Source organism: Plasmodium brasilianum, chromosome 13 (assembly GCF_023973825.1).
Source record: "Plasmodium brasilianum strain Bolivian I chromosome 13, whole genome shotgun sequence".
In the NCBI taxonomy this organism is placed as follows: Eukaryota; Apicomplexa; class Aconoidasida; order Haemosporida; family Plasmodiidae; genus Plasmodium; species Plasmodium brasilianum.
The window spans coordinates 907,299-920,247 of record NC_090126.1 but is presented as its reverse complement, the minus strand read 5'-3'; the positions used below and the strand labels follow the sequence as shown (position 1 = coordinate 920,247).

The following is a 12,949-nucleotide window of genomic DNA, read 5'->3' as shown; positions in this document are numbered from 1 at the left end:
ATGTAAAGATACTTGTAAGTCATGATTTGCATAATATGGAAAATTGACGTAACCGTATTTTGCCACAGTTAAACAGGGCGATCATTTTTATTTTCCTTCATTTTTTTATTATTAATCAGTATGTGTGTTAGAGGAAAATAACTGATTTTTTTTTTTTTTTTTCCTTGCATGTTAATAATTAAAAAAAAAAAAAATGCTCTTTGTTAAATAATTTAATTCTCTGTAAGGTTTTTCAGTATTAAAGAGTACATTACTGTACATGTAATACATATGAATATATTCGCATATGTATATCTATATAATAATATGATATATTTTCTTTTAATATTTATAAGAAAACCTCAACTCGCCAGTGATCTACAATTTCTTGCCATTGCTACTGTGTAATTATATTTTATCATCAAATGCCCAATATAAAAGAATGACACAAAGCAGTAATTATTGTCCGCATGGCTGTAAGAGTTACCTCAGGAATAAAATCATGAGGTATACATAAGATAGTACGTTTTGAACATGTACATATATATATATATATATATATATATATATACATATGTTAAAGCTCTAGTGAAAAGGATAGTAAGTTCTGAATATTTAAAAAAATTTCTACCATATGGTTTCGTTTAAGAGTTACACATGTAAAAGGAATGGATAAACTGATATAAATATAAACTATTACATTAACAGTGTGTTGTTTAATTTTATGGTTACTACTTAACCTTTTTAAATGACATCATATAAAACTTGTTAATGTAAATTACTATTTTTAATTGAATTCAGCAATGTAATAATTTAACCTCACAATAAAAGCAAAAATATTGTTCTTTTTACTTACTAAATAAGTAGTTATAGTTTTTAATATGAAGAGACGATTAGTACGCTGAAAAAACTTCTTTCCTCTTTGTAGCTTTGTTTTAATGGTGTATGTAAATTATAATTGCACATTATCATACTATATAATAAATGGTTCACTCACTCTGCTATCACCTTTAGATGCATGCTTTCTTTTTTTTAAAGACTATTTATATTTTGAAAAAAAATAAAATGTTGTAAATATTCGATACATTTTATTTTATTATTATATATAAAATTTTTTTTTTTTTTTTTTTTAAGCAGAAGAATTTGCTTTAATTTTTTTATTTCGATATTTAAAAAAAAAAAAAATGAGAAATACTGTTTGTGCAAGGGTTCCTTGGGTATATTTTTTTTAATTTTTTTTTTTTTTTTTTTACTCTTAAATAATTATTTTTTTTTATTCGATTTTTCTTAATTTTTTAAATTTAAATATTTTTGTTTTATTCCCTAAGATTTTTATTATAAAAAAAAAATGTATATATAACATATTATTACGGCATGAGTAAAAGCACAATAATGCATAGTAGTTGCGTATATTATATATACAATTAATATAAACATATAATATATATATGTTATTATGAATTAACATTATACACATGTATATAGCCGCTAAAACTTCGCACGCTACGTATGTGTGAATAGTATATATAAGCAGAAAGAGCCAGTTTTACTGAGGTTAAAATTGAAAAATGAGATATTCATTTTATGAAGGAAAATTGAAAAACGTAAATTAACAAAAAAATTAAAAAATATTAAAAATATACATATATTTCATATATATATATAATGTGCACGCAAATGCGAAAAAAATTTTTTTTATACGTATTGTGAAAAAAAAGAGAATTTTTTCTTTGTTTTTATAAAATGTAAGAGAAAATTATGAAAGTTGCGTATTAATTTACTACCATTTACTAAGTTATAAAAATAAAAATGTAGCAAAAAATAAAAAATATAAAGTAAAAAAAAGAAAAAGAAATAAACATTTTTAATCGAAAAATATTAGTTACAACATATATAAATAAGAGTTTATATTTTTGTAACATATATACAATTACGTGTATATATATTACAGTATATATATAATTACGTGTATATATTACATTATACATGTTACATACATATAATAATTACGTGTATTTAAATATATATTATGATGTAATATATATATGAATTGTATATGTAATATGTAATACATTATTATAATTCTAAGATAAATTACAGTGTACAATATTACAAGTATGTATATATATATATATATGTAACTGTAAGTGTTGTGGGGATTTGCTCTTCTCACAGTTGAACATGCAGAAATTAACACTGCTGCCTGAAACTCGGAAGAAGTATATATATAAATATATATATATACATATTAATGATTGCTTAAGAAGAAAAGAAGTGTTTTTTATTTATTTGTGTTAGTGATGGCTTGTGGTACGTACGTAACTTCTTGCATTAAAAATATGCTTTTTTTTTTCTTTTTTTTTTTCTCTTAAGTTTTTCGTTAAATGTGAAATCCCGGCTTTAAGCAGCTGTAATAATTTTTTAAGTGTTTCATCGAGCCAAGGTTACATGCAACTTCTTTTAATTTATTTTAATTTCAAAGGCGCTTATATTTTTTATACATGAAATTATATTTAAGTATTATTAAACCAATGAATTGAATTGTTTACCCCCATAATCAGTTATAAAAAAGTATAATGTGGCAATGATAAATCTAAATACACGAAGTTATAATATATATTATTATAACCTCATGTGAAAAAAAATGAAAAAAAAAATTTAAGATGTAATTTATAAAATAACACATGCTATATATTATAATTAACATTTTACGTATAATTAATTTTTATAAAAATCAGTTGTTTTTTCAAAAATTGATTAAATACAATTTAATTACTAACAATATATTTTTACTTTATATAAATATATTTATATATATATACATATATATACGTTCGTACACTAATTTATAAATAAAAACCCATGTACATTTTATTATAATATAACTTTATATAAGTTTACATTTTTAAGCTTGTTACATTTTATTATTAAATAAAATGAATTATGTTTTATGAATTTTATTATAAAACATGACTTCAATAAATATAGCTTTAAAAACTCTTTTTTTTTCTTTTTTTTTTTTTTTTCATTTTTGGAATTTATTTATTATTATTTTTTTTTAAAGATTATATATGTATAATTAAAAATTTTTTATTTTTTATTTTTCTATTATTAAATATTATAATTTATACATATACATTTTTATAGATAATTGTACGTTTTCAAAATATTAATTAGTGAAATATATATATATTTAAAAAAAATTTATTATATATAAATGTTTTTTATACATTTAATTTCTAATAATTATAATAGATTAATAAACGTTGGCTTTGTTAATTTACAACCAAAATTGTTTAATAATATATATATTATACTACTTTATAAATATATTGTATATATAAGTTATATGTAGATACAAAAAGTATAAAATGTGAAAGAACTTTTTTTTACATATATATTATTTTTTCTATTTAATTTTTAATAATTTTACAATAATTATATAGCTTTGTTAGGCTTGTATATATATATGTATATATTAGTACATTTATTTATACATTTTTTATTAGTTCATTTATATATCATGAACATACCTTGTGTACTTTGATTTTTTTTTTTTTTTTCCATTTCCTTTTATTAAATGTTACTATTGTAAAATTTACAAGAACACTCTTGTTTTTTTTAATTACAGTAGTATTTAATTTTTTTTTAGATTTTATTGTTAGTTTTTTTTTATTTATATATCGTTTCACACGAAATACACAGTACTTAGAGTGCTATGAAGGAGAAACAAAATACTCCATTATTTAACACTATTTAACATTTATCAGAATTTTATTCCAGTTTTTAATAATTAAAAATTTTTTTTTTTTAATTATTAGCATTTACTATTTCGTAATATTTTTTGGTTTTCGAATTTCTTAATTTTTAATAGCTTTTTTTTTGTAATTATATACTATATATATATAGACATATACATACGTATATGTATAAATATATTATAAGTATATAAGATAAAATTTTTGATAAAATGAAGTTGTTGGCTGTAAGTTTTTTGATTTTTTCAACTATAATTAATTGCTATTATGCAAATGTGCCGAATGGAAATCGCACCCTGAATGTCAAGCCTACATGTAACAAGTCAGGAAAAACTGGAAGTGGCAATAATGAGAATAATAGTATAGACAATAGTGCAGACAATTCAGTAGGAGGTGGAGGAGCTGATGAAAATAATGGCAACTCAGATGATAACAACAAAAATGAAAATAATGAGGGTGTAAAAGATGATAGTAGTAACATTAAGGAAAAAGAAGCAAAACAGACTTGTGATGCATCTGCAAACAGAGATTTTCAAAATATGATGAAACCTTTTAACGATATGTTAGAACGAGGAAAATTAAATAACATGAATTTAGAAAATCTTCTAAACAGTGAAATATTTCAGGGAAAAGGGGGAAAATTAAATATAGAAAATATTTTAAATAATGAAATATTTCATTCGTTCCTTAGTTCGTTAGACGGTGATAAAAAGTCAGGTGATAATAATAATAATGATGATAGTAGGGCTAGTACATATGGTGCTTTATTTAAAGATATGTTGAGTTCGTTTAATAATTCTAACTTGAATAATAAAGGAGAAAATGGAGTAGAAGGAGAAGATGGAACAAAGGGTAGCGAAAATAAGGGAAAAAATATTCAGTTAACCCCGGAACAACTTAATAAAATTAATGAGTTAAAAGATAGATTAGAAAATGTTTTAAAAAATGCAGGAGTTGATGTAGAAAAAATAAAAGAAAATATTCAAAATGATGACTTTTTAAAAAATAAAGAATTTTTAAAAGATATTCTTGCAAAACTTCCAGTAAATGCACCAATTATGAATTTTGGGGATAAACATAATGGAAATATGTTTAACTTAGATACAGTAGATATGATGAATATGTTAAAAAAAGTGAACAAAGGTGATAAAATGGGTTTGAACATAGAAGATGATGACTCAACAAAAATTGGAAAAGATGATGAAGCGTATGAATATGATGAGGATGCTGTTGTTACTGATGAAAATAATGATATAAATACAAATAGTTTTAACGCAGATCAGTATTTACTAAACTCAAACAAAGATATATCATTAGTAGATAGACTAAGTTTCAATAATTTTGTTTCTAATGATAAAAAATTTGATTGTTTTGATATAAACACATATAAACCTAGTCTAGGTGGTAATAAGGTAGACGTTACTGCAAACAGTATCAATAGAAAATTATCTGATGGGGATTCTTTAGAAGATTATGATGAATCAAACAATTCAAATATTAATGTTACAGATAACAATGGATCAAACGGTAGTAATCATATTAGTAGTAGTAGTGGTAATTCTGCAGGAGGAGATAAGGAGGAATTAATAGCATCATCGTCAGGTGCAGGAAAAAACTCAAACCAAATGACAAATTCTGTTATTGGAGGTAATCATTTTTTTGATTTGAGCAATGTACAGAAGCCGAAATCATCTAAAAAATCATCATTGTATGGTGCAAAGAAAGGAATTAAGAAGGGAAAACATCGTAAAGGAGGTAAGAGAAAGAAAAAAAATAAAAAAAGAAATCCTGGTCAAGTACCTTTCAAAATGGACACTTTAAAAGAAACAGTAAGAGGTATTAATAATCCTAATAGTAGAGAAATGATTGAAGGAATTATAAAAAAATATATATCTTTGACTCCAGATGATGGTGATGATGACGATGATGACGATAATGAAAATGGAGGAAATGATAATGCAAACCAAGGAGAAAGTGGTGATGGTAATAAGGAGGATGAATTAAATATAAACGAATTTAGTATAAAAGATATTAAAAAATTAATTTCAGATGGTATATTAACATATGAAGACTTAACTGAAGAAGAATTGAGAAAATTAGCTTCACCTGATAAGGTATTTTATGAGTTATCTCCATATGCAACAGAGGATAAAGACTTATCCATAAATGAAACTTCTGCTGTATCAAATGAACAACTAAATGCATTTTTAAAAAAGAACGGACAATATCATATGAGTTATGATTCTAAAAATATTGACTATTTGAAACAAAAGAAATCAGAAAAGAAAGAAGAAGATCAAGAAGAAGATACCTTCTATGATGCATATAAACAAATTAAAAATTCCTATCTTGGTATTCCATCAAATTATTATCATGAAGCTCCTCAATTAGTTGGAAACAATTATGTATTTACTTCTGTATATGATAAAAAACAAGATTTAATTAATTTCTTAAAACGAAGTAATGGTATGACCGTGGATGATGCTGTTAACGGTTCGGGAACAGGTTCAACTCCATATAAATCCAAATTTTATGACAAATATTATAAAAAATTAAGTGAATATAGAAGAAGAGAAGCTTTTAAAATACTTAAAAAACAAAAGGATAAGGAGAAACAATTAAAATTAAAACAAAAATTGGAAAATGAAGAAAAAGACGATCTGAATAATTTTTCACCAAAAAATAAACTTGCTGGTAATGCCAGTGATAATTATGGTGTTCAAGTCTTTTCAAAAGATCAACTTGAAAACTTTGTAAAAAATTTTAATAGTCAAAATAATAGTGATATTCTAAGCAATTCAGGTCAAACAAGTATGAACAATAATACAAACAATAATAATAGCACAAATGACAGTGAATCATCATTTAATAATGGTTCAAATGGTTTTGTTACATTCGATGGAAAGGATGTAGTTGGATCATCGAGCAATGAAGATACCAGTGTAGATGAAAATGATCAGGTGTTGAATGAAGAAGAGGATTTGAACGAGGACGACGATGATTAAGGAATAAATGGGAAGAAGCGCTGAAGTATCAGGTCAAGCAGTCAAAAATTTGGCAAAAATTGGAGGAAATTTACTACAAATATTGGCGAAAAATTTCAAAAATTAATGAATATTAAAATAAATAAAAGGAGATCATAAAAAGAAAGTTGCACGCATAAAAGTACAAACGGAAAATGCTATTTTAAAAAAAAAAAAAAAAAAAAAATTGACCTTTTTTTTTTTTATTGGAAACCCTGAGCGATAAGCATTAATTATTTGTATGCTACATAAAAAGATACTGTTGACAGTTGTGTATGTTTTGGTATGATTTTTTTTTTTTTTTTTTTATTTTATTTTGCTTAGTTTTAGTCCATTTTACTTGTTTTATTATTTATTTTACCTATTTTAATATATTTTATGCAATTTTACTTTATTTTTATTTTATTACAACTTTGTATTTTACAAAATGAAAAAATATATATACTATGCTATAGATTTATATTCATAAAATTACTTTTATATAGATTTTACTATGTAGTTTAATTTTTTTTCTTTAAAAATTTTTTTTTTTAATTCAGTATGTACATAATATCATATATTGCATAACATACAGACATATATATATATATATATATATATATGTGTGTGTGTATATATGTATATATATTCAAACTTATGTATATGTGTTTATATATATATATATATATGAATGTATGTGTATATAATACGTTCATCTATTTGATTAATCTTTTAAAAAGCTTGTATTTTATATATTTTTATTGTGCTTTTTACATAATGATAAAAAAATACAATGCATCATAATAGAATAAAAAAAACCTTTTTTTTTTTTTTTTCTAAACTTTTTTAATTAAATTTGACTTTACTTTTTAAATTAAAGATTTGGAATTAAAATGTAAGAAAAAAATGACTCAATAAAATGACGCAGTAAATTTTTGATAAACACCCCCGATTATAAGCATATATAATAACATCATCACCTCGATGTAGGTATTCTCTTAAACTTGAAGAGTTATTCTAATCATTGTAATTAGGACACTTCTGCTACTTCATTTTTGTATAAAAAAGAACATTTGTTCTAATAGGGTGGTAGAAGTATTTTCTTTGAGCGCAAAACTTACAAAGATTGTTTAACGTACGTGTTATTGTTTATATATTTGTATATATATGCATAGGTATATGTATATTTTTATGTACATAGGTATAATTTATACGTCCTTCATCCTGCATACATCATATATATATGTACAAACAGTTTGCGTGTTTTGTCTCAAATAAGTAACATTAAACATATCTGCACTTACCCAAACATCGTAGGGAAAAATGAAAAAACTAATAACATTCTGGCACATTGAACAGTGTGAGCATATAGTGATAAAAAAAAAAAAAAAAAAAAAAGCAATATACAAAAAATAATATAAATAATATATATAATATAAATAATATATATAAAATAAATGAATTTACTTCCAATGGGTAAAGTTTATTAAAAAACCATCTTTCAAGTTCATTTAAAAAAAAAAAAAAAAAAAAAAATTTAAGCATAATGTACAGTCAATAATAATATGAAAGCCATAAGCACAGCCAGAAACAATGTGAACACGCAAAAATGGCCATACAAAATTTTAGAGAAAGAAATAAATAATAAAATAAATAATATTTTAAATCTTATTATATTTGACACAAGTAAGAACGTAAGCGGCGAACATACGCAGGACTATCTAAAGTACATCAATAGGAATGTGTGCAAATTGAACAGCAAGAAGGAAGATATACCATCAGATGCAGTGGAAAATGAAGTTGTGAATGCGGAGGAAAATACACTGGCAAATGAAGTGGCAATTGCAGATGGTGGTTCGAATAACAGAAACATACAACAACTAAAATGGAAGTACTACAACAACATCTCTGTAGGTGTACTAAAAGAATATATAAAAACAGTTCACAGGAGCAAGAGTAATTTGGGATTGACATATGCGACGAATGGTAAGTGGAACAAGCTGCTCGATCCCTACGAGGACAAGGCTAACCCAGAAAAGGTGAAGAAAGAAAAAATGATCAAGCAAGATGAAACATTTAATGAGGCACGTTATGCACGCCTAAGCAAAAATTTAACGAATAAAAATGTATGCAGCAAAAAACGGAAACTGCATAAATGTGAAGAAGAAAAGGATATGGAAAAGAAAGTGGAAAGGGAAGTGGAAAAAGAGAAGGAATCAGGTGAATATATGCTGAACGGTGAATATGACAGCGTGCTAAAGAATGCAAATCTTAATGAAGTTAAATACCTGTGGTTAAAACATGCAGTAGTTATATTTAAGTTACTCATTGATTGTAATTTAAAAGTTGATATTAAAAGAAAACTAAGTTTAAGTAGAGCAGTTTTATGTTTCCTCAAAAATAAAAATATACATGTGAACACTGATTTATATCTTTCATATTGTTACCTTTTGTCAAAAATTAATATGATAGATAAGGAGCTTGTCATTATAATGTATTCACATGTACAAAATGATTTCAAGCACTTGAGTATGTTAAACAAGTTTTATTTGTTTAGTTGCATTCATAATTTTAATTTTTTGTCTAAAAAATTTCAAAAAATTCGAACTTACTTACATAGTCATTTTTACAGTTTAGTAAAAGGAGAGTATTTAAGCAGAGTAGGGGATAATATACAGACTAGTAGAGAATTGATAAGCGGCCAAGTAGAATGGGTAGGTTTCCAAGAAGAAGAGAAAGTAAGACACTTATATGAGGAGGAACATAAACAGATAGGAAAAAATACGAAAGTTCATCCTACAACCATTAAGGCATTAAGCGCACGAAAAAGATTGACCCCTATGCAAAAAGAAAATTTTCTGTTTTTAAATAACTACTTGTTTCATATATACGAGATCCTGTTTAAAAATAAAAATTATATTTCTCATTTGGATAGGACTTTATTTAAATTTGTAATAAATAACGAAATGATGAAATGTAATAAAGTAGAAGCAAAAGTTTTTAAGAGCATAGTAAAATTATGTGACAGAGATTTAATCAATTTTATATTTAACAAAATAATAGATAATATTGAGTCATATGATAATTTAGAAATATATAATATGCTTACCTATTTTTCGAAAAATGAAAATGAATATCTCTCTCATTTTTTACATATTTTGAATGAGAAAAAAAAAAATTTCGAAAACATGAACATAAAACATGTCATATATTTATATGTATACATAAATAGAATTTTAAAGAGGCATTTTAAAAAAAGAAAAGGGAAAAGTTTAACCACTGCTCGAAGGAATCATATGCAAGAACTTGTCAATAGTATTTCGGACAAGTTGAATAAGAAAAATGGGTCAAGTCGAATAGCGATGTCTTTACTTCGTGCTAGCAGCAAATTGGGGAAGGAGTGTAAAAAGGAGTGTACGGAAGAGTGTAAGAAGGAGTGTACGGAAGAGTGTAAGAAGAAATGTACGGAAGAGTGTAAGAAGGAATGTACGGAAGAGTGTAAGAAGGAGTGTACGGAAGAGTGTAAGAAGGAGTGTACGGAAGAGTGTAAGAAGGAATGTACGGAAGAGTGTAAGGTAGAATTGTGCACTTCATACGTAAATAATTTAAAAAAGGAAAATGAAATGTGCTTCCTGTATGAACTCGAAGCAAGAACTGAAGAGGATATGACTGTAACTGGTGAGGAATGTGTTGAGCTTATGAAAAAGTTAAACGAGATATTTTTGTACATATTAACACAAAAAATTATCTATTTAAATGTTAATAATATAATAACGGTATTGTATAATACATGCCCAATCTTTAATGAAAACCAAATAATTTTTGTGAATAAACTGTTTATGCAATTGTTTGAAGAGAACCGTTTGGTCTTAAACTTTTTGCATATATATAGTGCACTCTTTCGAAATTTCCTATTTTACTATCACACCAATGTTGGTCTTCAGGAGGTGGAGTCATGTCGAACTCATACAGATGGCACAAAAATTGATATGTCAGTATATGCAAACAAAGTAGACAATATTTTTAAGTACATCAAGAAACACTATTACATTAATTACGAAAATATGTGTGATATAAGCAAGTACACAATAGTATTAAACGTTTATGTAAATTTTGTATTAGACCTTCTTATGTATTATATATATAAAAGAGGTGCACAAGGAGATACCCAGGGAGATGCCATAAAAAATGCAGAAGAACATGCCCAGGAAGATTCCCTAAGAGATGCACAAGGAGATGAAAAAGAAGATGCATCTTGCGACATATACCAAAGGAAGATGGCCTCCTTTATCATTCACATATTTACCCACTTACAGTTTATAACATATAATAATGGACAAGATTCAATTCCTATGAATAAATTACAGCTTTTTTTTAATTACAGTCAAGATATTGTAAAAAAGTTAAGCACATATGTAGATGCCATTGCATACCCTCTATGCGTTATGGAGGAGCGGGGAGAACCTTTATCACTCACTGGGGAGAACGTAAATGTGGGAAAAAATGGGCATAATAATGGGAGAAAAAAATTAAGAAACGGAGAGCATGCGATGGATCGTAATATAAATAGTGTAACAGACGATCCTGGAGAAGTATCAACCTTTTTTAAAAATTCCTTCCTCCTTGATGATATGTTCATAGATGCCACTATTCCACATTGCTGCTTCAGTAAGAATGAACCAAACATGGGTCACGTACAAATTTGTAAAAATTTAAAGACTAACAGTTATAGCATGCTAATAAATGATAAATCGAATAATATTATTACTACAAATTCTGAAGAGATGAGTAGAAATGATAACATGGGCAAATGTGTACCTAACGATATGAGTCAGCATGTGAGCAATCGGAATATGAATGATATGTCAAGCAATGTGTGTAATTTTGTTCACATAATAGAATACATTAGCTATATATGTTCATATATTTACTTTAAAACAAATGCAAAAGATAATACACACATAAAGGAAAATATGATGTATATTTATTTGAGTTTACAAAAATATAATAAAACGAATAATTACCTTGTTAATAATATTTTTAAAATATTAAAAAATAGCCATTCGAAGGAGTTAAGCCAAAATGCTATTTTTATAATTGCCTTGGATTATATTCGTGAGTACAAAAACGTCAACAGCATTACTATTAAGATTTTTCGTTATTTAAAGAAGAACAAATTTAATGTAGTTATTAATAAAGGGGAATATTTGAGCATTCCTTCGAACAGTCCCAAGTAAAGCAAAATTGATATCTTTATTTTTATTTTTGTCATTTGTATAGTAGTTTTCCCTTTATGTGTGTTTGCTAGTATAGTTGTTCTTCGCCCAGCTCTTATTTGTTCATCTTGTAATCTTTTAAATTATTATACTTGAAATTTTCTCATTTTTTGATGCTTACCTCTTTGGCCCTTCCCCGCAGGTTTAGAATGCTTACGAGGTACTTCAGTCATTTCGACATTTGACATTTTTGATAATTTGAAAGGAAAAGGCTATGCTAAGTAACCATTTTTCGCAAAAAAAAAAAAAAAAAAAAAAAAATGAAATTAATATGCACAAACAGTTTTACTACTGTGGGCCTTGGGAGAAGAAATACTGAGACTTCATATCATTAATGTTTAATTTATCACAGGTGTATGTAACTTAAATACCCTTTTTTGTGTGTAATTATTTGCCAACGTAAAAACAAAAAAAGGGGAAATTTTTTTTGTGCATATCTGCAACTGCTACGTCGATTATTTAGCACCTTTTTTTTGCGCATTATATAGCCCGTCATTTTGATCATTTTGTATGATAATTCGCACGCATAATTTTTTTTTCTCTACCCATATACATTTAATGCGTCATTTACTCTGCGCATTTATTTGCTGCATATATTGCATAATAATTTTTTTTATTTTTTTTTTTTTTTATCATTTCTAAATTCAACAACTTAGGGAAAAGTTATCCATTCGTTATTAATGATAAAGGAAAACAAGAAAAAGGAAAAAAAAAAAAAAAAAAAAAAAAAAAATTCATTTTTAAGATTAAAATTTCCAATATAACTGTATAATATTATAGCAGGAACAACCCCCTTTGTAGTTCTGCGAAAAGGACACACAAATATACATGCGTGTGCATACATACATGCATACATACATATATGCATACATACGTACATACGTATATGCGTATATATGAATATACGTATATATATATATATATATATATATAT

At 25.5% G+C, this 12,949-nt stretch overlaps 2 protein-coding genes across 2 annotated transcripts; both read left to right on the top strand.

The window, feature by feature from the left end:
* Positions 1-3,949: 3,949 nt before the first annotated feature.
* On the top strand, positions 3,950-6,742 carry MKS88_004877 (translocon component PTEX150; the record flags this gene model as incomplete). Its single annotated transcript, XM_067218089.1, has 1 exon — positions 3,950-6,742. The coding sequence occupies one exon, from the start codon at positions 3,950-3,952 to the stop codon at positions 6,740-6,742; it is 2,793 nt and encodes a 930-aa protein (XP_067071257.1).
* A 1,562-nt stretch (positions 6,743-8,304) lies between these two features.
* MKS88_004876 (uncharacterized protein) lies at positions 8,305-12,200 on the top strand (the record flags this gene model as incomplete). The annotated part of the gene is made up of 2 exons (XM_067218088.1): positions 8,305-11,972; positions 12,158-12,200. The coding sequence occupies 2 exons, from the start codon at positions 8,305-8,307 to the stop codon at positions 12,198-12,200; spliced, it is 3,711 nt and encodes a 1,236-aa protein (XP_067071256.1).
* Positions 12,201-12,949: the final 749 nt, after the last annotated feature.